This window comes from Xenopus laevis, chromosome 4S (assembly GCF_017654675.1).
Source record: "Xenopus laevis strain J_2021 chromosome 4S, Xenopus_laevis_v10.1, whole genome shotgun sequence".
Classification (NCBI taxonomy): domain Eukaryota; kingdom Metazoa; phylum Chordata; class Amphibia; order Anura; family Pipidae; genus Xenopus; species Xenopus laevis.
In genome coordinates this window covers 16,545,600-16,570,351 of record NC_054378.1, presented here as the reverse complement: position 1 = coordinate 16,570,351, position 24,752 = coordinate 16,545,600, and the positions used below count along the sequence as shown (strand labels likewise).

General features: G+C 42.8%; 2 protein-coding genes across 2 annotated transcripts; both read left to right on the top strand.

The window, feature by feature from the left end:
* On the top strand, positions 1–7,711 carry syt13.S (synaptotagmin 13 S homeolog). Its single transcript, XM_041560987.1, has 13 exons — positions 1–152; positions 281–332; positions 1,197–1,253; positions 1,402–1,542; positions 1,740–1,857; positions 2,120–2,301; positions 3,024–3,105; positions 3,231–3,358; positions 4,363–4,478; positions 4,678–4,903; positions 5,589–5,713; positions 5,952–6,174; positions 7,416–7,711. Exons 1-13 carry the CDS (start codon positions 84–86, stop codon positions 7,427–7,429), a joined length of 1,533 nt encoding a protein of 510 aa, XP_041416921.1. The 5' UTR covers positions 1–83; the 3' UTR covers positions 7,430–7,711.
* Positions 7,712–9,647: 1,936 nt separating this feature from the next.
* On the top strand, positions 9,648–19,736 carry LOC108715267 (synaptotagmin-13). Its single transcript, XM_041560986.1, is given in 10 exon segments — positions 9,648–9,701; positions 9,703–9,786; positions 9,789–9,848; positions 9,850–9,890; positions 9,892–9,928; positions 15,415–15,604; positions 15,754–15,891; positions 16,093–16,406; positions 17,623–17,749; positions 18,183–19,736. Coding segments are annotated over 10 exon segments (1,347 nt in total). The 5' UTR covers positions 9,648–9,653; the 3' UTR covers positions 18,491–19,736.
* The last annotated feature ends 5,016 nt before the right edge of the window (positions 19,737–24,752 follow it).

Genomic DNA, 24,752 nt, shown 5'->3' with positions numbered 1-24,752 from the left:
CTATAGGACTCCACCCGTGTGGTTGATATAAATACCAGGGAGTGTGACTTCCCTTCTGAACGGCTCCATAGAGGAGTGAAACAATGGGTTGGGGAATATGTATTGCTCTGCTGCTCTGCCTATGTGGATCCGCTCTCAGCAGGCCTCTAGAGGTAAGTCTGAATGTCTGAATGTTATGTCCAGGCATAACAGCATTGCCCTTAAGTATCTCCACCCCACGGGGTGAGACCTCTGTAGTGAGTTTCTATTGAGTTTCTAATAACCTTTCTTGTTTTCCCAGCTCCAGCAGTTCTTTGATTCCCCATCTGGAGGTGAGACCATTGAGAGATGTTATGTATTTCAACATTATATATATATATATATATATATATATATATATATATATATATATATACGTATATATATATATATATATATATATATATATATATATATATACATAGTTGCCATAGTTCCAAGAAAAATCCTCACTGATCTTCTAAGTGGACTTTCAGGGTTATAGAGAAGAACCAATATGCATTAACTAAAAGTCTTAGGCTTAATGGCATTGCTTCTCTGGGCCCCCGGTCTCCTTAAAAACCTGAGCAGGCTTTTGTAGTGTTATGAGTCAATTGAAACCAAGCCAATCCATCCATGGAGAAGGTAGTGACATTTCAGGAGTGGCTTGCCCCAGCTGGAGTAAGTAAGTGACTGATCCAAATCAATTGTTTTTCAATGTTCTTCTAAGTGGCCAGATTATGTTGGGAGGTCATGTAGGTTCTTCAGCTGATGATACAAGTCCCAAAGCAATCATCATCTGGATGAATATTAATTTATCTGAGCAGAATTTGCTCCATTCCAACCAGAACTCTAAACAGTAAGTCAGATTATGTGTGCCGGGTTCAGTAAGAAAAGTGGACAAGACAGATAAAGTAAGTCCAGATGGAGATAGGAACATTTTACATCAGTGTTGCCCAAACTTTGCTAAAGCTCCCTAAACTCACTGACTGCCAATTGTGGACAGAGGATCCAGGAATGTGTAGCCTGTTTGCTTTTGCCAAAGCTAAAGACAACTATTCAGGTCTCCTGGTCATGGTGGGGCCTCCTAAAACTGTTGAGGCCCTAGCCACCTGTCAAAGCACTGCTATTTGAGCCTTGCCTTTCAAACCTTTCCCTTTACTGCAGGGACTGCCCACTAATTATCTCTTTGATTTAAACCCCTGAAGGCCTCCCTGGAGATGACATCATTGGATCCATTATGAAGATGAATAAAGGTAAGAAATAATATACATCTAGTAGATAAAACTGACTATTACATCAAGATTTCGATCTGATTTGTGGGTAATGGTATGCAAATATCAAATTGATGAATTAATGACAATATCAAGTCAGTTCCAATGATTGATTTTCTCGACTGCCCAGGAAGAACCAGGTTGCTACAGCACGGAGACGTTGCTAACCGAATGAGGCGCAGTGCCATTCGCTGCGCTGGCCAAAACTGCTATTGGCTTAAGTCTGCTGATGGACTGGTCAATGTTCCCTATACTCTGCCTTCAGAATACAGTGAGTAGTAACTGAGGGAGTGGTAGGGTCACTGTAATACTTTGCCGTATTTTGTGTCACCATGACTGTTAATCTGGGTCAACAACTTTAACACAAGGGAATTTGCAAGGGTATGTGGCTCATGGGTCTGAAAGCCTGAGGCTACTGTTATGGCTGGATGATATTAAGTGATACTAAATGTATATTTTTGGCCCCAGCCATACAGGACAGAGCCGCTTTAGAAGCAGCCATGTTGGAATTTTCTACCCTGACCTGCGTCCGTTTTGTTCCACATACTCATGAGAGAGACTTCCTCAATATCATATCGGACAGTGGGTGAGTAAATGGGGAGATTGTATGGAACGTAGTCACTGTGCGGCCAACAAACCAACTAGATACATATGTAGTGGGCGGATTACATTAACTATCAACATGGCTGTCCACCAAGCTCATCCCAGGCATTGAGTCTGCTGTTTACATGACCAAACTCTATAGTGTAATACTAAAAGTAATACTAAGATAAGTAGAAAATGAATCGTTCATATAAAAAGGGAACAGTTTGCATTCAATTTATAACATATATTTTGGGGTTTGACAGCTGCTGGTCATTTCAAGGACGCAGAGGAGGTGGTGGGCAGGACTTGTCCTTGCAGAGAGATGGTTGTTTGTCCCATGGGATCATACAGCATGAACTGAATCATGCTCTGGGATTTGTCCATGAGCATACCCGGAGTGACCGTGATTCCTACGTGAAGATCTTTTGGAACAACATCCAACCAGGTATGTACTTCATTGTCTGCCTCTATGTAGGGTCACCACCTGGCCAGTATTTCACCAGCCTAACCAGCTAGGGCCGGGCCCCCTATTGCAAAGCTACTGACATGGTACTTATTGGTAAATTTGTAATTCCCCTTCCTTTCCATATCTCACACCCATGCACCTGCCCAGTTAAACCTCAATCCCAGCTCCAACCACATCCATCTCCCAGGAGCTGTGCCTGATCCAAGTATTCCCTACCTCCAATCCAACCATTCCCACCCAGGATGCCACCACCCTACCCAGTGACATCACGACTTCCTCTCATCTGGCATTGGCCAATAACATTTCCCGAGAGCGGTAGAAAAGAAGTTGGGCAGGAGTGGGGTTGACACTAAGGAAGAAACCTAGGAGTAGACCTGGATTACTATAACTTGGATGGAGCAGTTCTGATTTACAACATGGATGGGTCCGAAACCAATCACATTACTCCCTAAGGGGAGGGACTTTTGAGAAAGTGGGCTGGGTTTAAGGAGGACTGGGATTGGACATGCTGCCTACTGTTGGGAGCTATGTGGAAAATCATATCAAGGCTGCCCTTTTCTGATTATTAACTCCCAGCATCCCCCACAATGGACCCCCCGAGGACCTGCTGGGAGTTGTAGTTCTGAAACAGCCTAAATACTGACAGCTCACTATCCTGTTTTCCATCCTATACATAGATTGTTCTTTCTTCTCTTACTCAGAATACAAGGACAGCTTCATCAAGATGGATACCGATAATCAAGGTTTAGATTATGACTATGACTCTGTGATGCATTATGGGAGGTGAGTAGCAATTCCTGCTGGGGCACATTACTCATAAATATACTGAGAATACAGTTATGTACACCCTCCACCAATGAGTCACATAGAACCAGCCTCCATCATCTGTTTGTGATCTTTGTGTGTAGATACTCCTACAGCATTGATAGCCAGCTTCCCACAATTCAGCCCATTCCCAATGGGCTCATCCCAATCGGACAGAAAAACGGACTGAGCAGCCTGGATGTGGCCAAGATTAACAGGCTCTATAACTGCAGTAAGTACTAGAGATATTTAGAGAATGGATATGAGATTGGCCCAGTTGGATTTTTTGTATGTAACCCTCTAGTCTACTGAGCAAGTTGAGTAGACTCTCTTCCCTTAACCTCTTCTGTGGGAGTAAAGAATCACAAAGTCTCCACCAGGTCTAGTAACCCATGGTAACCAAGCAGATGTTATGCTCTTTACAAAAGGTGGCAAAAATGGTACCTGTTGATTGGCTGCAGTTGGATAGCAGGCCAGGCACAATCGTTAGGACTTTTATAATATGGTATTGGGGAACCATAAAGTATACATTTATTTTTAGGGTCTTTCAGAGTAGTAACCACTTACTGCTCGGCTATTGAGAATGTTATGTAGGCATGGGGCGGGGTGAAAGGGGGGAACAGAGGTTGTGGAAGGGAGGAGAAAGGGAAAGGGGTGAGATGCAGAAGAAGACAGCAGAAAAATACTGTTGGGTGGAGACCACATTGGCCTGATGATTGGCCTGATGATCCTCATCTGTGGGGTCTCCAATGGTTCCTCTTAGGATCTGACTTGATCTGATGTTACAGTATATTGGTTAAAGGATCAGTCATGGGGTTTCAGTCTCACACTCCATGGCTGAACAGAACATACCAAGCAATGTAGTGTGGATTAGCACACCCACCTTATAGATAAGCAAAGATATGCCTGGTGCACGTGGGTGGAGGCTCGGCAAACCCCCAAAGCAGTAGTGTAGAAAGAACCTCATGGCACACAGGTCTGCATGAAGTTTTCAGTGATTTATTGAAGCGGAGTGCACTCCGCTTCAATAAATCACTGAAAACTTGAACAGAACATAGACAGGAGATTTCCTAAAAGGAAGAGCTGGATATTGGTGAGTTCTGCAGCCAGCTTTCAACACTAGTGTGTTCTTTGGGGATCAACACAACCTTAAGGTCCAATAAAGTGCTCCTTCCCTTAGAAATAACCAATACATGAATGGGAATGTGACCAATTCTTTGCTTTTCTCTGTTGTAGGCATGTGCAGTTCTGTTTTGTCGGGTTTCTCTGGGACCTTTTCTTCAGCCTCCAACCCTTCCTATTACCCAAACCACCATAACTGCTCCTGGCTGATCCGCATTCCATTTAACCAGGTAACACGGAACAGATGAAGCATGGCATGGAACCAGACATTTCAAGCTGGGACAGTCCCAAAGACCATACCTTATGGGGTGGGGCTTAATTACCTGATGGGGCGGGGTTTATTTAAATGTGGGCTGAGTTTGGCTTGGTAACCTGACAAGTCTTATAACCTGGATGGAAAGGGTCAGAATAACTGTTATATCTTTGCAGGTTCTGCTGAAGTTCAGTGCATTTGCTGTCCAGTCCACCACAGGCTGCACTGCTGACTACATACGTGTATATGATGGGGCCAGCAGGTCTTCACCTTTGCTATTGGACCGGGCATGTGGCAGCAAACAGTTGCCATCTTTAGTGGCATCTAGCAACGTGATGCTGGTAGAATTTGTCACAGATGCAGCTGTCAGTGCTTCCGGCTTCAAAGCATCATACAACACAGGTGTCACCTAGAGGGTCCTTAACTTAAAAAACTGCATGAAAAGTAGCTTAAAACAGGCTTCTCTGATAGACAGAGATACAGTTATAGTGAATGTTATGACATACCCGAGCCTTTGTATGAGCACAGAACCCTTCAGTGGCTTCTATTATTCTTAATATTTATAGTAGGGCGTACATTATCCCTTATAATACATGAGTGATACTCAGAGTTCCCTGTATAACTCAGCCTGCAGCCTTGTGCCTTTATATGGTCACAGAACCCCTCAGTGACTTCTAATATCCTTATCATTTACAGTAGGGGGTACATTATCCCTTATAATACATGAGTGATACTCAGAGTTCCCTGTATAACTCAGCCTGCAGCCTTGTGCCTTTATATGGTCACAGAACCCCTCAGTGACTTCTAATATCCTTATCATTTACAGTAGGGGGTACATTATCCCTTATAATACATGAGTGATACTCAGAGTTCCCTGTATAACTCAGCCTGCAGCCTTGTGCCGTTATATGGTCACAAAACCCCTCAGTGACTTCTAATATCCTCATCATTTACAGTAGGGGGTACATTACCCCTTATAATACAGCCTGCAGCATTGTGTCTATATTTAGTTCCATTAAGTTGAGTTTTGATTTTGATGCCAATATTAATCTTTATATCTTTCCATATAATGCCTCTTTGCCATCAGTGACTTGTGGCGGAACAATGACCATGCGCAGTGGGAATTTCTCTAGTCCTGGATATACAACACATGAGAACTACCCTCCTTTCAGTGACTGTACCTGGACTATGATTGCCCCTGTGGGGTTCAAGGTGGGGGAGCTTACTGGATGGGAAGGGTTTTATTCAAGCTGTATGTACGAGCCCCCCAGTAATAGACACCCAGCCCTTAGTACCAAGACTAATAGATGGGCACATACAGTATTGTATACACTGGGCATCACACACAGAGATGTGCCAAGGGTAATAACACGATTTGGAGCAATAGGCTCTAGTCCTGGGTTGGGGAGTCAAGTCTATAAAGCCTAATGTGCCTCTCTATAATATGTAGGTGCAGCTCAATGTGTTTAATGTGGTTGTGGAGTACAGCAGCCCATGTCAGTACGATTTCATAGAGATCAGAGATGGCATGATGCCCACGTCCCCACTGCTGGAGACAAAATGCGGCACCGGAGACATCCCCACCGTAACCTCCTCCCAGAATGCCCTGCTCCTGCACTTCTACAGCGACAGCTCCAATGAGTCTACGGGATTCCAGGCGGAGTACTCATTCGGTAAGGTGCAATCTCTCACCCTACAGCAGGGCAACTCGTTGTAAAACTGTAACCCCCAGCATCCAAGGGGTTTTGGGTAAGGCATATTGTATATCTAGTGTGGATAGGCTATGATTCTCGTTATTTCCTGCTCCCGTGCTGCTCTCTTTCCCATTGTCAAGCAAGGGGTGGAGTCCTGTCCAGTAACCAGTGGAAAGAGAACAGCCCTAGAGAATGAAATACATTGTTTCATTTAAAGGAGAACTAAAAGCATAACTAAAAGAGTAGCTAGAAATGTTGTACATTATGTTTTGTGCTTCTGTACCAGCCCAAGGCAACCATAGTCCGTTAGCAGTAAAGATCTGTGTCTCCAAAGATGCCCCAGTAGCTCCCCATCTTCTTTTCTGCTGATTCACTGCACATGCTCTGTGCTGCTGTCACTTACTGAGCTTAGGGACCCACTCACAATATACAGTACACATAGAATAGAAATGTCACAATATAAGGCTGATTAGTAATTAATACAGATAATTACTACACAGCAGAACAGAAACCAGTGCAATTAGCATCAAAATTTAATAATCAGCCCTGTAGCATCAGCTTATTTTACAGACCAACCTCATTTTCTGCTGGATAATTAGTGACGAGCCCTAAGCTTAGCTTCTCAACAGCTGCTCAGAGCCCACTGAGCATGTGAGTGTCACAGACACTTTCCAAGATGGTGACCCCCTGTGACAAGTTTGAAGTCCTGGATCATTGCTGCTATTGACAAGCTGAAACTTTAGGCTGGTGCAATAAGTACAGTATATAAAATATGGCATTTTTGACCATATTTATGTTTAGAGCTTAGTTCTCCTTTAAAAATATCCACATCAGTGCTGGGACTGGCCCATTGCTGTTTATGGAAGTGGTTTGAAGCTGACAGTAGGAGAAAAGTTTTATTGCACTTTTAACTGAGCACCCTCTGCTCAGGGGATCTACAGGGTCTGATTGTTTTATATTTAGTTTAGGGGCCTTATGGGAGGAAAGAAAGGGATGTTTAAGGCAATGGAGCTTCTGTTGCACAATGTCAGGCTGGTGCTGAGTGTAAAGGGAAACCTACAACGACTGTTTTTCTTCATTATCAATGAAGAGCCCAAGGGGGGACTAGGACAAGCGCCCCTAGTGTAAACTGTGTCAATTGGTTACAGAATTGCCTGGCTTTGAGCAGATAATAATTATGCTATGTGTAATAATGTAACTTTATTCTCCTGCTTCTTTAGTTCCAGCTTTCTGAAGGGATGACGGATGGAACACTGAATAAGAGACCACCACAAATCAACTGTGGGTTATCCAAGTATTTAAATGTTGTTCAGATTGGGGACCACAAACGTTTACAAAATCAGTGTGATGCGTTCCACTTTCTAATGTTCTAATTGAAGTCCATGTTTCTTATGTCCCTGGGAAATGAAATTAATAAACTCAGAGAGTAATCTTCTGCCTCTTCTATCATTTATTTCTCTCTATTGCTGGTGATGGACATTATGTGTCTTTTATCAGACCCAGTTACTACGACTCCATAAAACCTGCCCGCCCCTCCATCCAGCAAATCTTCAAGAAGAACTCCCTGCAGCCCCATTAGACTTTAGCCTTCTATACAAATGTGTCCCTTATTTGTTATTTAATCATGGGGAGAATAAGTGGCACCCATCGTACTGAGACAGGTCACATTTTGGTTAATATTTCCTTGTAAAGCCCTGTGTTGAAAGGCATCACTCAGTGGGGGTCATTTATCAACACTGGGCAAATTTGCCCATGGGCAGTAACCCATGGCAACCAATCAGATTGCTGAATTCATTGTTCTACTTGCAGCTGGCTTCAAAAAAACTAAGCACTGATTGGTTGCTATAGGTAACTGCCCACGGGCAAATTTGCCCAGTGTTGATAAATGAGCCCCATCTCCCAGTTCCAGATAGGGCACTTATGGCAGGGAAAATAATATATTAGGGTTCATCTAAATGCATGAGTTTATACAGAATATCATCAGGGCCTGCACGCTCTTTAAAGTTGCCTCTGAGGCAATACCCCTGTCAGCCACATGATGGCGATGCATAGCTTCTATCATTTGCTACACTCAGTACTGGCAGTTAGTATATTGTGGATATATATATAGCATTACAAAAGGGGATGTAAACCCTTCCTGATACTCTCCCACGTGCACCCAACTGGTTTTCCAAGCTTAAATATACCTTGATGGCCGGGGCGAAAATATTGTAGTTAAGAAATATTGCTTTAAAGGGGAAGTTCACCTTTGAGTTAACTTTTAGTGTGTTGTAGAATGGCTAATTCTAAGCAACGTTTCAATTGGTCTTCATTGTTTATGTTCTAGAGTTTTAAAAATATTTGCCATCTTCTTCTGACTTCTTCCAGCTTTCGAATGGGGGTTCACTGACCCCATTAAAAAAAAAGCTACATATTCATTGCTATTACTCATCTTGCTATTCAGGTCCTCTACTATTCATATTCCAGCCTCTTGTTCAATTCAATGCATGGTTGCGAGGGTAGTTTGAGCCCTAGCAACCAGATTGCTGAAAAAGCTAAATAACTCAACCACATATAATAAAATGAAAACCAATTGCAAATTGTCTCAGAATATCCCTCTCTGTGTCATACTAAAAGTTAACTCCAAAGTTGAACAAGCCCTTTAAAATGTTCTCTCTACCCCTGATATTCCTAGACTTCAGTTCCCAGCATGCATAGGACACCATGAAGTGGGTTCTCTAGCCAGGGGCCCAATGACAGAGGAGCAGCCAAAGGAGGCACAAAAATGGGGGCAGGGGGATGACTAGGGGGGGGGGTGAGATCAGTTTGCAGCCATTTTTTTCATCATTCCACTTGTTGGCAGGATCCATTGTCCAGGGGGACCTACTGAGGGGTAGGGCCCATTTAACTTAATAGCATGATTACTAATGCCCCCCCCCTGAACATATAGGGGTTTGCTGCGAGTTGTAGCACCAGCACACAGACGGAACAATACTGTTATGAAAGGTTTACGTCCCTTTTAAAAGAGTTGGTTATATTCTCTGCGCTGCTGGTTCTGACTCCAGAAACAATGTAGCATAAGTGAGCCGATTAGAACCTGGAAGAGAACCAGGGTCGGACTGGGTGGCCCGGGGTCCACTTGGGGTAACTGCTCATGCGCGTGGCGCCCAATACGCACGCAAAGTTTTTGCCGCGAAGAAGCGGAAATGGGTGCGGAAATGGGCTGACCGACTTCTGCTACATTGTTTCTGGAGTCAGAACCAGAACAGACAGGTACAAAAAAGCTTAGAAGTTGCTTAAAATGACACTTTCTTCTATTATGTGAAACCAAAACAAAAAATTTTTTTGAGTTCCCCTTTACATTTCAGTTCTGACCAGCAGAATCTCTGACACAACAGATATGTATGTGTCCCCCACAGTGGGACGAGCTGGCAGATCCCATAGGATAAAAGATCATTCTCTCATCTCTGACATTCCAGATGCCACTAATGAAGCAGAATTTCCAGTCTCGGTGGTATATGATAAGGAGAAAGGGAGCCTGAGGCTGGAAGCTATAGAAGACACAGAGCAGGTTACCTGACGTCTATAGAGCCCTCCCCTTTCTCCTGGAGAGACAGTCAGAGAGAGATCATGAGCCCAATTCATTCAGAGCTGCTGTACAGAAGAGACATCCGCCAGCTCTCTCTGCCCATCTGTGCCTGGCTGCCTTGGTATTCCAGCATCTCCCATTGGCACATACAAGATACCTGAGCAGGTGCAGCAATGGGCATAGGGCACCTCACCTGGAGCCTTGGCATGGACTCCAGGGCAATCATATAAAGTTGCACATTGCTCCTGGCACTTGGTTGCCCCCCACAATGCTTCCCATCCCCATTATAGCAGCGGGGGCCACAGTAGGGGCCGTTCTTGGGATTTTCTTGGCTCTGTGCAGTTTGTTCACCTGCCTGAGGAGGAAGAAATGCACCTGGGCAGGTGGGGATGGCACTCCGGTGACAATGGCAAATCTCTTCCAACCAGGACAACCGGTATGTGCAGCTTGTGTCACTAAAATCACTAAAATCTTTGTCCTGTAATTACCCTCAACTGTATGTCTTTTATTACCTGCTGCCTATTCACCCGCTTCAGTCAATGTTCATTAGAAACTTATATTGTTATGGACCTTTAAAGGCAATCTGTCTTATAATACAGCACCCACTTACATACATAGAAAAAACATTGAATCACACAATAAGCTATACCCTCATACTGTACTGTCTCAGTGAACTGCTACGGCAACTCCCTCCCATATGGATAAGTATAGTTAGCTACAGTACAAGGGTGCATCTTATTCATGCCATACTGCTTCTGGCATATTGTATGTGCAATATACATTCTATTTCAGTAGTTATACATGTAGAAACGAGCTGCCATATTGATTCCCTTAGACATTACAGTATGAGGGTATAGGTTATTGTGTGCCCAGAACATTCCTTCTCTGTATTTTTGTATTTATACATATGGGAGGAGGGAGGTGCCATATTGATTCCCTTAGACAGTACAGTATGAGGGTATAGGTTATTGTGTGCCCAGAACATTCCTTCTCTGTATATTTGTATTTATACATATGGGTAGGAGGTGCCATATTGATTACCTTAGACAGTCCAGTATGAGGGTATAGCTTATTGTGTGCCCAGAACATTCCTTCTCTGTATTTTTGTATTTATACATATGGGAGGAGGGAGGTGCCATATTGATTCCCTTAGACAGTACAGTATGAGGGTATAGGTTATTGTGTGCCCAGAACATTCCTTCTCTGTATATTTGTATTTATACATATGGGTAGGAGGTGCCATATTGATTTCCTTAGACAGTCCAGTATGAGGGTATAGCTTATTGTGTGCCCAGAACATTCCTTCTCTGTATATTTGTATTTATACATATGGGTAGGAGGTGCCATATTGATTCCCTTAGACAGTCCAGCATGAGGGTATAGCTTATTGTGTGCCCAGAACATTCCTTCTCTGTATATTTGTATTTATACATATGGGAGGAGGGAGGTGCCATATTGATTCCCTTAGTCATTACAGTATGAGGGTATAGCTTATTGTGTGCCCAGAACATTCCTTCTCTGTATATTTGTATTTATACATATGGGTAGGAGGTGCCATATTGATTCCCTTAGACAGTCCAGTATGAGGGTATAGCTTATTGTGTGCCCAGAACATTCCTTCTCTGTATATTTGTATTTATACATATGGGAGGAGGGAGGTGCCATATTGATTCCCTTAGTCAGTACAGTATGAGGGTATAGCTTATTGTGTGCCCAGAACATTCCTTCTCTGTATATTTGTATTTATACATATGGGAGGAGGGAGGTGCCATATTGATTCCCTTAGTCAGTACAGTATTAGGGTATAGCTTATTGTGTGCCCAGAACATTCCTTCTCTGTATATTTTTATTTATACATATGGGTAGGAGGTGCCATATTGATTCCCTTAGACAGTCCAGTATGAGGGTATAGCTTATTGTATGGCCAGAATATTCCTTCTCTGTATATTTGTATGACTGTGTGTGTCTCTTGCTTGTCCTCCTGCATATCCCATGCCTCCCACCTCACAATGCCTTTAGCCGCTGACCAACCAGTGCCCAGTCTGGCTTTGCTTTAAAGGGGAAGTTAAGCGTTGTTTAGATTTTATTTAATGCTTTCTGGTTCTATGGTTTAATTACGCTACCAACCATGCAATCTAGTAGAGGACCTGAATACAAATATTAACAACAACAGAACACAAATAAAAATGATTGACCCTGGTAACATTTTGGTTACTGGGGTCATTGACCCCCTGACTTCCAGATAGAGGCAGAAGGAGTGGTTCCTTGGTGGTATTAGTGATAACTGCCACACTACATTCATGAATCCAAGGACACGCCACCCACCCATATCTGCCCAGGGACATATCTATGAGGCAGATCTGAGAGGCCACTGGTTAACGACTGGTACATGTGATATTGGCCCCTAATACGAGTCAACTGTTGGCACGGGAGCAACATGATCAGACCCCCTCCCAATTCGGCCCATTGCCCAGGTGGCCTTTGCCTCCAATAAGGATTAATTATATCTTAGTTGGGATCAAGTACAAGGTACTGTTTTATTATTACAGAGAATAAAGGAAATCATTTTTAAAATTTTGGATTGTTTGGATAAAATTAAATCTATGGGAAACTGGCTTTCCGTAATTCTAAGCTTTCCGGATAACGGGTTTCTGAATATTGGATCCCATACCTGTATTGTATATTTTTTTTATAGTTATTTGCGCTACTTTCCAATCTCTTATTCAAAGCAATTTAGTAATTTGGACCCTAGCAACCAGATGGCTGAAATTGCAAACTGCAGAACTGCTGAATATAAAGCTAAATAACTCAAAAACCACAAATAATAAGAAAATGGAAACCAATTACAAATTGTTTCAGAATATCCCTCTCTACATCCCACTAACAGTTAATTTAAAGGTGAACAATGTCCTGATTTTCCAGACCTTTATTAAAGGGGAAATTGCCGCCTTTCAATAATTTCTGGTGTCGAATAAAATGAAAAATCGTTTCTTCCGGCAACAGAATCAGTAAATACAGATACGGTTTCTTGTGCGGCTCCCGTGGAAAAGCAAATGTGGGTCGGGGCCCTGGAGGACAGCAATGAATCAGAAAAAGAAGAGCCATGAGTTATAACTCACATTTGCTTTTCCACGGGAGCCGCACAAGAAACCGTATCTGTATTTACTGATTCTGTTGCCGGAAGAAACGATTTTTCATTTTATTCGACACCAGAAATTATTGAAAGGCGGCAATTTCCCCTTTAATAAAGGTCTGGAAAATCAGGACATTGTTCACCTTTAAATTAACTGTTAGTGGGATGTAGAGAGGGATATTCTGAAACAATTTGTAATTGGTTTCCATTTTCTTATTATTTGTGGTTTTTGAGTTATTTAGCTTTATATTCAGCAGTTCTGCAGTTTGCAATTTCAGCCATCTGGTTGCTAGGGTCCAAATTACTAAATTGCTTTGAATAAGAGATTGGAAAGTAGCGCAAATAACTATAAAAAAAATATACAATACAGGTATGGGATCCAATATTCAGAAACCCGTTATCCGGAAAGCTTAGAATTACGGAAAGCCAGTTTCCCACAGACATCGGGCGCTCAAGGGCCCCAGTGAAACGTCTACCAGCAATCAGGGAGTCCCAGAACATCACTTCAAAGGGCTGCTGGGCCCTTCAGACAGAACAGTTTCCAAGCAACGCTTTCCGTGAGGATTCTACACAGTGGAACTTGGTTCAGAATAGTTGAAATGAACATGTAGCTCTTCACGTTCAACAGAATTAACCCATTTTAGCTTGGGAAACCAATACTAGAGAGTTTGGGGGGTGCAACAGCTAAAGCTGGCCATAGATGTTGAGATTTTTAAAAGATCAGATCCTGATCGTGAGACCACGATCTTCTCAGAACGTTCGTACGATCGTACGAATCTACCATCAACTAAAAAGACCAATTTGCCAGGAAAATAAAGGGGAGCTGCCTGCTTGGCCCTGCAAACATAGAGAGATTGCACTGGGACCGACAAAGATTTTTTTACCTGGCCGATCAATTTCCCGACAGATGTCGGCCGAAAAATCGTAAGATGTACGATCATTCGAATACCACTAACCGCACGATAATTTCGAAGGATTGGTCGGGCTTCCCTAAAATCGGTCGTTCGGCAAGAAGAATCGTCGCGTCTATGGGGACCTTTAGTTTTATTGGAGGGTTATTTTAAAGGATTAGACAAGATACCTAAGGAAACTGATTCCTTCTCTGAATGCACCCCAACTCCTTGCCATGGGTTTAGAACAGCGATGCACCGAATCCAGGATTCAGTTTGGGATTCGGCATTTTCCAGCAGGATTCAGATTCTTTGTGCCTGGTGGAACCCAATACGAATCCTAATTTGTATATGTGAATTAGGGTCAGGAAGGAAAATCACGTGATTTTTCATCACAAAACAAGGAAGTAAAAAAATGTTCCCAGCTTTTTCCTGTCCCTTTCCAACCCCTAATTTGCATATGCAAATTAAGATTCGGATTCCATTCGGTATTCGGCAGAATCTTTCACGAAGGATTCAATGATTTTGCCAGATCCCAAATAGTGGATTCGGTGCATCCCTAGTTTTGAATAATAAAGCTCAGGCTGCTAAAAAAGGTTTGTGCTGTTAGCTCTTGATTTCCAAGCGCAAACAGAGGGTAAATGGTTCTGATAATTGAAATTTTCCCTGCAGGCACAATGGGGATGGGGTGAGGGTTGTAAAGTTCTATTCAAATTTGGCTTGAGTTTGCAGTTAAGCAATGGTGTTTGCTCCTTTATACTGGACCTCATTTAAAAGCGAAGGGGGCAGGTACCCTAAAATCATCTCCAAGTTGGAGTGGGTATCTCATGTAATTAATGGGTAAATATCACTCATTGTATCCATTACAATGTTGTCATGTCACAGGTAAGATAAGGTCATATACCCCCTCCATTATACCAGCAAGATCCTAGTTTACTCTTATGTTGCATATCAGGAATCAAAGCTCATTGATATGGGAGTTACATCTGGAAGGGTCTCTCCTCCACCGTCACCAGGATGAATCACATCAGAAATTCATTATAGGAGACCCTCAGGGTATCTTCAAGGGCCACTTATTGCACAGAAATCCCTCCTGTTTGTGGAAACAGATACTGTATGTTATTTTCATCCCTGTCTGTTTCATTTCCAGGATCAAGGCAGTCGCATGACGTCTTGTAAATATCAATTCCTGTTCAATGCAGTGACTTTACTGTTTCTCATTATTATAAGTAAATATTGTTTTCCAGAACTGCTCTGCTGTTTTCCTTATTCCATACAGATACACTCTCTGTTATACGGATTGCTAGAATCTCAGCTGCCATAAAGCAGGACAGGACTGCAACTTCCAATGGGGATCAGATAGGATCTGTGAAGCCACTGGGACAGAATGTTCTGTTATACAGATAACTAGAATCTCAGCCATAAAGCAGGACAGGACTGCTGCTTCCAATGGGGATTAGATAGAATCTGTGCAGCCACTGGGACAGAATGCTCTGTTATACAGATATCTAGAATCTCGGCCATAAAGCAGGGCAGGACTGCTGCTTCCAATCTCATATCTGACATGGATAAATCAATATCTTTTACAGGTTCTGAAAATCTCTCGTGTGCTCTTCTCTCCCTGACAGATGAGTATATACAAGTGCACTGAGCTGGTCCATCCTCAAGCCAAACTGCGCTTTCCCTACATCTACAGAAGCAAAGAGCCCTGGATGGTGATTGATAAGGAAAACACACTGAAGCCAAAAGAGGATGAAGAGTCGGGGGAGATGGAACCACAGAAAAAGATGGAAACCATTTCAGAAAAGATAAATCCAGGTATCCCATAATAAGACATTTCCCAAACCATCCCTATATCTGAGGCCTCCAGGGCTGACATTTCATTTAAAGGCAGTGGCGTGACTATAAAGGGGGTAGGCTTGGGCGGCCATTTCACAAGGCTGTTTATCTCTGTTCATCTCTAGTAGAGAAGCACCAGGAATCTCTGGTCCCTGAGAATGAATATCTGGAAAAGCTCAACCAAAGATTGAACCCCATGCCAAAGCTGCGCTACTCCCTGGGATACGACCACCAGACAAGAGAACTGTGTGTGTCTTTTTTAGAAGGTAGGTTGGTGAGACATCCATACGAAGCCTCAATAGGCATGATGCTGCATGGTGTAGGGCTGCCCTATGAGTCAGGAGGTACAGCAGATCCAAGTTCCTCAACCAGCTTCTCCTCATTCTCCAAAGCCCAGGTTGCCCTTTTCTAGATGACAGATACAGCAGCTATGTTCAGTCTCCCTAACTGTTTGTGTTGTTCTTCAGCTGTTTGTTGTGCACTCTCCAAGGAGGAGGACCCTATTAGTCACAGCTACGTTGTGGCCACCCTCACCAGCAAAGATGGCCAAACGGAAGCCCAGACATCGCTGATGAATAGGGCCCCACATACGGTATGGGACGAGGCTCTGCTGTTCCCCTTACAGGATGAGGAAAGAGCGGACGCTGAGCTAACTCTCACCTTGAGGCACTGTGACCGTTACTCCCGGCACAAGGTAGCAGGAGAAATCACGCTGAGTCTGGCTAATCTAGGTTTTGCTTTTGGGGCAGCACAATGGGTGGATCTCAAGCCTCCTGAGAAGGTGAGTACATTATTTTTTATCCTCCCTTATAATGAACCACTGGATTATTGGACTTGCTATTGAGGGTTACTTTTGCATTGAGACTGGGTTCTGCTATTTGTAACTGGATTAAAGACAGGGTTTATGTTGTTTATATCGATGCAACATGACGAGTCATGGAATTAAACAGTAGAGTTGAAGAGATAAGAAAGGATAAACGGGAAGTAAATGCTTCTAAATATCAGCTACTACTGGGGGAATATTTGGGGAGCAATGATCTTTCCCACTAAAGGGCTGGTACAGGGGCTCAAACATAATAGGTAGCCTCTTTGTTCAGCTTAAGTTCCCTTTAATGGGATGATCGTATCTCCTATAAGATAAGAATGTTAAATTGTTACTGAACCAAGATCAGGCAGCAGGAGAGCAGCATAAGGCTTTTATTGGCAGCCACCTTCCCCTTATTTTAGGGAACAGGAACCTCAATTTGCGTCATGGAGATGCCCCCCGAGAACAGAAGGATCTGCAGATCTTGTCTGATTCACTTGTACAGCAGGAGAGGAAACGAGGCGTTCTTCAGTTATTTATAGCTCCGGGCTGCCAGGCCCAGCTCCCAATCTAATAACCTGGTATAAGAGATTAGTCAATTGGAAATCAGCAGGGAGATCATGGCTTACCTCCTGCGTAAAGGTGTCATGAACATTAATCAAATTATATTTAGAGAAAGGTTAAAGGGGCAGTTAATTCTGCCTGTTATTTTAATTTCTAAAAAAATTGGTATTTTCATAATATTTTTTTCATAATGAAGCAGTAAAGGGAGTATTGTTTTTGTTCCAAACACATCACCCCTCTGCAGAGTCAGTATAAGTAGAGATGATTTCCTCTGTATAAACAACCCCCTTCTGTCGCACCTTTGGCTTGGCTTAAGGTCTGACAACTGACCTATGGGTCAAGTCAGACCCAAATCAGTTATAGGGAAGCATTGTGCCCCTTAGCTTTCCCTTTCAAGACATTGAAAGACATGTTCCCTTGACTTGGAGACAAGGCCTCTAGAAAACTTGCCTTGGAAAAATGTGTTGGTCTACAAGAAAGGGTTTTTGTTTTTCATATATATGTACATCCCTAACAATAATAAAACAGTGTCTCCCTAGGTTCCAAAATATATCCCCCAAAACTAACACTTAAACTTGACAGTTAAAATGAGATAGATTTGTCCAAAATATTTTTTTTTATTCTATAGGAACAAGAAGATTCTGGCGAGGTCCTCCTCTCTCTGAGTTACCTCCCTGCAGCCAGCCGTCTCATTGTTGTGGTGATAAAAGCCAGAAATATACATTGTGACCGGCATAATAATCTACTGGTTAAAGGTGAGGGAACTACATTTTTTGATAAACTAAGTGGGACTTCCTATGATGGTCCTGGATTGGTGGCCTGAAGGTTCATTTAATATAGAGATGGCATCTCCAATGAGACACCACTCTGCATATTGCTCGGTCCTGCTCTGATTTAGAGCTGGAAGAAGAGAGCAGCTTTCATCAAGCACATCAGACTTTTACTTGCAGTTGGGTCCTTGTCTGGTCACTTACATGGACCAGACGTTCTTAATCACCTTGGGAGAAGCACCCTCAGATACACGTGCTGAGGCAAAAAACGGCTACAATATTTTTAAATCTCAGTAAACTGCAAAAATGTTCAGAAGAGCACTCAGCACAAGTTAATTTTCTTCTTGGGTTTATGACTCCAAAGTTACTGGTCTTTGGACTATTTTGTTGGTTCAACCCTTGCTTTTCCTCTTCACAGATCTATCCATCAAGGTCATTCTCAAGCACCAGTCGCAGAAGCTGAAGAAGAAACAGACCAAGCGTACAAAGCACATGATTAACCCAGTTTGGAACGAGATGGTGATGTTTGAGGTTCCCCAAGAATTGCTTGGAGATGTTTATGTGGAGCTGCAGATGGTCTGTGTGGAGTCTGATAGGAGTGGGAACCACATCTTGGCCACATGCAATTTAGGCGTGGAATGGACTGGTACTGGCAAAAACCATTGGCTAGAAATGATGAATAACCCTAGAAGACAAATAGCCTTTTGGCACCGCTTGAACACATGACCAAATTGTCCAACCACAAGTACGGAGCATGATACAGTGTTCCCCACCCGGTCAACAGTTTCCTTGCTTGCTCTACCTGCATTTACCAAATATGTTGTTTACACCCATAGCCCCTCATTTCAATGATCTCTTGGACTATTCAGAAGACTTTCTATTAGCTTACGCCCATATGCATGTAAATAAATGTATACATGATCTTCATCAATAACACGGCCATCAAGCAGGCGCCCACCACAAAGATCGATGAGCCATGGAGACTCAAGGGCATAGGAATTCTGGAACACAGTACTAAAGAGTAACCCCACAATATACTGTAAATCAAGGACACAAATGTTGCATCCCTCTTGTTCACCTTCTTCCGTTTTATCTTTTCTCCTCTTTCACCGATGTTCTGCCTTTCCTGATGTCCGTACCACTGTCCTTCTTGCACGTAACTGCTCTTCCAGGGCTTTCTCGTTTTATACAGATGTTGGCAACTGCAGAGGAGGATCAGGGAAGTTCTAATTTTGGTTCTGGTAGAGATTTCCACACTAGAGGGTTGCCTTCATATGGAGACCCAAAGTATCGGAAGGGGATTATCTGCATGGTCAAGTAGGTTAAAGCAGATGTTATAGCCAATATTTACCCCTTGATTTGATTGGGAAATGCCTGACAGTGCCACTAGTGGTGGATCTCTGCCCATAAACTAACAATTTGTCAGGGAACATAAACCTTTACTACCGGTGTTGCTCCAACCAAATGTTGCTAGGTTACAACTTCTAGCATAATGCAGCCATCCACCAAAGGTTAAAGCATGAAGGAACCTGTAGATGGGCAACCACACGTATGGTCTAGCAACATAATCAACATGTTTTGAAAAAAGGGGGTGCCTTGACCAAAGTTTTACAAAAAGCGCTGATTTAAAGGAATAGCATCGTACAGTATTAGTGTGTCCCATGGACTCCCATGAAAAAGATATTTAAATTCCATCCTTAATGAGAAAACATCATCTCATGGAAAATATGTTTCCACTCATGGATATTTTGTATTTCCACAGAAGGTTGCTACGGGGGACCAGACCTTGAGCAAACTGTCATCATTATGTGGCCATCTTTGCTCATTGGCCCCTACACATCTCCTAGGTCTTTAGCAGAGAACTATGCCAATTGCTTCTGCTATTAGCCTACGACTCACAGCATGAGTTGTTTGAAGTAAGACAAAACATTAGGTATATGGTGCTCACTAATAAAACATCATACAACCTGAATCTATTTGTGAAGCGTAATTATTTATCATTCATTATAGTCCAGTCACCCTTTAGAAGACTTGAGGGTAGGTCAAAGGATGGCTTAATTTACTGCATGCCTTCAACTCATATCTCCTTTAAACCATGTAGGGTGCAATGGAAAGGGGCAACTTTGACTCTGTATTGTCTCTCTAAGGAATTGGTTCCCCATTAGTTCCCTTAGGTAGGGCCCACAGCGGTGGCTGGAGATGCGCAGGCTGAAGGTCATTTGTGGTCAGATTTGAGGACAATGTAAATTTTGCTCTCCTGATTTTCCAAGAAACCAAGCCAGAAGGTCAGTTAGGGTACCATTTATAATCTTCTGGAAATCCAGCCTGACGGTCAGTTATATGAAACCCTTGAGGTCAGGTTGTCTGGGTGCTTCAGTCTGACCAAAGTTTGTCCTGAAATGTAAAATGTTCACCAATGTGGGACACATGGTGGTACTAGACATTAAGTTGGACATTATTTGGGTTTCTATTAATGTGCTGGGATTCTCCATACTGGAAGGAAAGTGTGGTATAAGCGTTTCCAGAGGCAACCAATCATTGCACTGCCTTCAACTGCATAGTGGGCAGTTTTTCTATTGAGGATGTTGGTCAGACAAGATGAAGGTGAAATTGTTTCATCTCGGAAGTAACCCCTAGCAACCAATGAGACGTTTGCTGGTCATTTGCAGGCAGAACAATGAAAGTAATATTTTTATTGGTTGCTATGGGTTACTGCCCAGGGGCAGGTGTTGATAAATGAGCTCCAATGTGTAGCCTTTAGTTCTCCTTTAAACCTATTCATTGTTATTTCAGGTAATACAGGAGGCAAGCATTTCTAATGTCCTAACGTGCCACCTTTGGGACTGAACCTCGGAAAAGACCAACTGCAAATTTGCCTTAGAAAGTCGACACGACACTAGCTTTTATTTGAAGTTGACATGGCCCTTAAATCCCAGTAACCCAGCTACAGAAGAGGCATTTGAGTATGTTTGCAGGGACAACGTGACCTCTATCAGAGAACGGCTAGCCTACCCCTGCCCTGCAAAGCAACACAAGATTGCTGTTTAAGGACCACGATGCGTTTCCTTGGCAACAGTGACTCAGGCAGCAATATTGGCTCATTAGGGAGGCGCACAAACCCGCACGCTTGCACAAAAGACCTGGTTAGGGCAATTTAAAGCAGTTGAAACAAAGTGACAAAACACAGACACAAAATAGACTTTCATTTCCTGCAGTGGAAAAAGAATCAGGGGGTTCCTGATCACGTCACGCTGGTAATGCTGAGCCGGTTGCCCTGATACCCTGCAAGGACTCAGCTCATTGTGTGCCCAGATGGTGCCATATCACGATGGGAATACTGTGTACACGGATCCTTCCTTATATAAATATTTACTTTTATGCTGCTTTATCACTTGCCTGGAGTGTCGGCTCTCTACAGCAGCTAAGTTAAAGGGAAACTACACCCAAACCCTTTTTGTCCCAATATAGGAAACTATACAGTCGTTCTCCATTTCCATTGGTTTTTACACTTATGTCGTTGCAATTGGAAGCAGCATTGGTTTATCTCTGTGCTTCCGACTCCTGAATCCATGTAGTGTATATTGTTTCAGGAGTCACAACCAGCACTGCAGAGACTGCTTGCCCCAGCTATGGGGGTATATCGTCACCTTCCATCCCACAATGTGTAATATAGGGAGACACGAGACTCAGCAGTTAAAATGAAATATTATTTTTTTTTTATTAACAAGGATTTTTCCATTACAGGGTAATTATTATAACATAAAAAAAGGAGAGCGAGAGAGATTTGGGGGGGTACATACGATATTACCAAAACAGCTTCATGCGCATCCAGTGTACTAGTGATATCACACGGGACCTATAAAGCGTTGTCTGCGAGTCTTATTATACCATGAAGCCAGAAGCAACGAGCGTGACAGTGATACATAGCAACCGCTATATTCAGTGCTTGTGCTCTAGGTCGGAACCGGAACCCTGCCGTTACCGGTTACCTTTCTTTGATACATTCCCAATACAAACAAGGTTTAAAAATTCTAGGGCACGGTCTGCTAAACTGTGTAATGGAAGGAGGCACTGCTAGGGCGTCAGACAGTGCCTATGGATTGCAGTGGGTTAGTTCCCCTTTAAACTCACTTTTAGTATGATGCAGACTGTGACAACTCGCAATCAGTCTTCATTTTTTGTCTTAATCATTTAGCTTTGTTTTGTTCAGAGGCTCTCCAGCTTGGAATTTCAGCAGCTATCTGGTTGCTAGGGTCCAGTTTACCATAGCAACCAGGCAGTGGTTTATATGAAGGAAGTTGCTAAGAATAGGTTCTTACACTATGGGCCCTCGTGTTACATCTCTGTGATCCTCTTTAATACAGTAAAGCAGTTGCAACAATAGCAATAAAACTAAGGTAAATAATTACATTTAAACCAGTTTGAGGTCCACATGTCCCCCCTCCCTCCCATCACTGTTATTCTGTACTGTTTTGTATTTGCTCTGTGATACTGCCAATGCTACTGCTCCATCTACTGGCTCTTTTCAATCTCACACCCTGGACTCTTCTTCATGTATCCAATCTATTTGCAACGATGTACAGGCTGATTATTAGCAGCTTTTTACCCCCCAGTGATTAAATGGATCTTTCACCTTTAAATTAACGTTTAGTATGATGTAGAGAGTGATATTCCCAGGTTTTTATTTTTTTATTATTTGTGGTTTTTGAGTTATTTAGCTTTTTATTCAGCAGTTCACTAGTTTGCAATCTGGTTGCTAGAGTTCAAATTACCCTAGTAACCATGCACGGATTTGAATATGAATAGGAGAGGGACTGAATAGAAAGATGAGGAATAAAAAGTAGCAAAAACAATATTTAGGGGTCAGTGACGCACCTTTGCAAGCTGGAAAGAGCCAGAAGAAGAAGGCAAATAATTCTAACACTATGAAAAATAAACAATGAAGACCAATTAAAAAGTTGCTTAAAATTAGCCATTCTATAACATACTAATTAGGGATGCAGCGAATCCAGCATTCGGTTCGGGATTCGATTTTTTGAAAAGGATTCTGCCCAGCCGAACCGAATACTAATTTGCATATGCAAATTAGGGGCGGGGGTAAATTGTGTGACTTTTTGTCACAAGGTAGTAAAAAATGTTTTCCCCTTCCCATCCCTAATTTGCATATGCTAATTAGGATTCAGTATTCGACCGAATCTTTCGGTGGTTCGGCCGAATCCAAAATAGTGTATTCATTGCATCCCTAATACTAATAGTTAACTTAAAGGTGAACCACCCCTTTAAGGGCCATCCCCTGAGCTAGTAAAAATCCTTGGGCAACAAAAGCAGCTGAAATGATCCTTGCTATTGTGCTTTTGTCCTTAAAGTGCATGTGTCTTTTTATCCTTATTACTTAAGTGTCTCCTGGCCCCCTCCCCTGGCCCCCTCCCCTTATAAGCATACATCAGTGTTCGAGTCCCGCCCACTGCTTGAGTGACCGACTCCCAGCCCATTCCTCCTGGAAGCATCAGCATTCTAGTCCCGCCCACTGCTTGAGTGGGAGACTCCCAGCCCATCCCCCTGTGTTCTAGTATGACCCTCTAAAAAATCAAGACTCACTGGTCCCATCCCAATGCTGCCAACTGTTCAAAGGCCATGTGATCTAAACCAATGGGTCTAGAGCAAATCAAATGATACAATGAATATCAAAGACAGGAATTTGGGATTTACTTCCCCTTAAAATATTTAAAGTGCCATTTTTTTTCCAATCTGTTTTGGGGAAGCAGGAGTTATTGTGCACTACCTGCCCAGTTTGGGGGGGGGGGGAGTCCCGGACATTACAGTTCAGTCGGACCCAAGAGCTTGTAGCTTATTGCAGTTGCTAACTGGACTACAACTACTTCAGGCTTCAAAAGTACGTCTCACTGTTACATCAAACCATGGAGCCCAAATGCCACATCTCCCATCATGCTGTGCGACCAGTGATTGGGGGAGGTACAGCAACAACCAAAGTGCTTGAGTTAGGGGGGGCATCCTGGTTTTAAAGGGGAAGTTGATCGTAAAATGAAATGTTACGATGTCTATATTCCTATGGATTCTTATTTAGCTTATTATAAATGAATGTCTAGACCAGGGGTCCCCAACCTTTTTTAACCCGTGAGCCACATTCAAATATAAAAAGAGTTGGAGAGCAACACAAGGATGGAAAAGTCCATTGTGGTGCCAAATAAGTGCTATGATTGGCTATTTGGTAGCGCCTGTGTGGACTGGCAGCCTACAGGAGGCTCTACTTGGCACTATAATTGGTTTTTATGCAATTAAAATTTGCTCCCAAGCCTGGAATTCAAAAGTTAGCACCTGCTTTGAGGACACTGAGAGCAACATCCAAGGGGTTGGAGAGCAACATGTTGCTCGCGAGCTACTGGTTGGGGATCACTGGTCTAGACGATGGTTTTGGGCAATAGAATAAAAATTAAGAAAAAAAAATTAAAGGGACACTTAACTTCTTCTTTTGCAGAATGGAAACATTAAAGGAAAACTAAACCCAATTAGACTAGACATGATACACCTTATGTTTTGGGTTTCCAACACAGCCCTTTACAGAGAATATCTGTGCCCTGAAGATGCCTCAGTAGCTCCCCATCTTCTTTTCAGCACATGCTCTGGACTGATGTTACTTACCTGAGCTTAGGGACCCACTCAAGGTATATACACAATATAACAGTCACAGTACAAGGCTGATTAGTCATGAACTCACATTACATGGCAGCTCAGAAACCAGTGCAGTCTGCATCAGAAATTAATAATCAGCCCTGTAGCATCAGCTTCTATGGCTGAACTTCATTTTCTGCTTGATAATTTCCCACGCTCCCTAAGCTCAACTTCCCAAAAGCAGCCCACTGAGTATGAGCAGTGCCACTGACACTCAAAAGCAAAAATTCCTGCATATGCAAATTTATAAAGGTGGGGATAATGTCTTTTTAGGGTGTGGCAAGGGAACTAGACAGTT

Bases quoted from the DNA above. Each gene is read 5' to 3' on its own strand.
- syt13.S (XM_041560987.1), top strand. From the start codon at position 84: ATGGGTTGGGGAATATGTATTGCTCTGCTGCTCTGCCTATGTGGATCC. The intron at 1,254-1,401 runs GTAAGAAATAAT...TCGACTGCCCAG, and splicing joins CATTATGAAGATGAATAAAG to GAAGAACCAGGTTGCTACAG. The intron at 3,106-3,230 runs GTGAGTAGCAAT...CTTTGTGTGTAG, and splicing joins TCTGTGATGCATTATGGGAG to ATACTCCTACAGCATTGATA.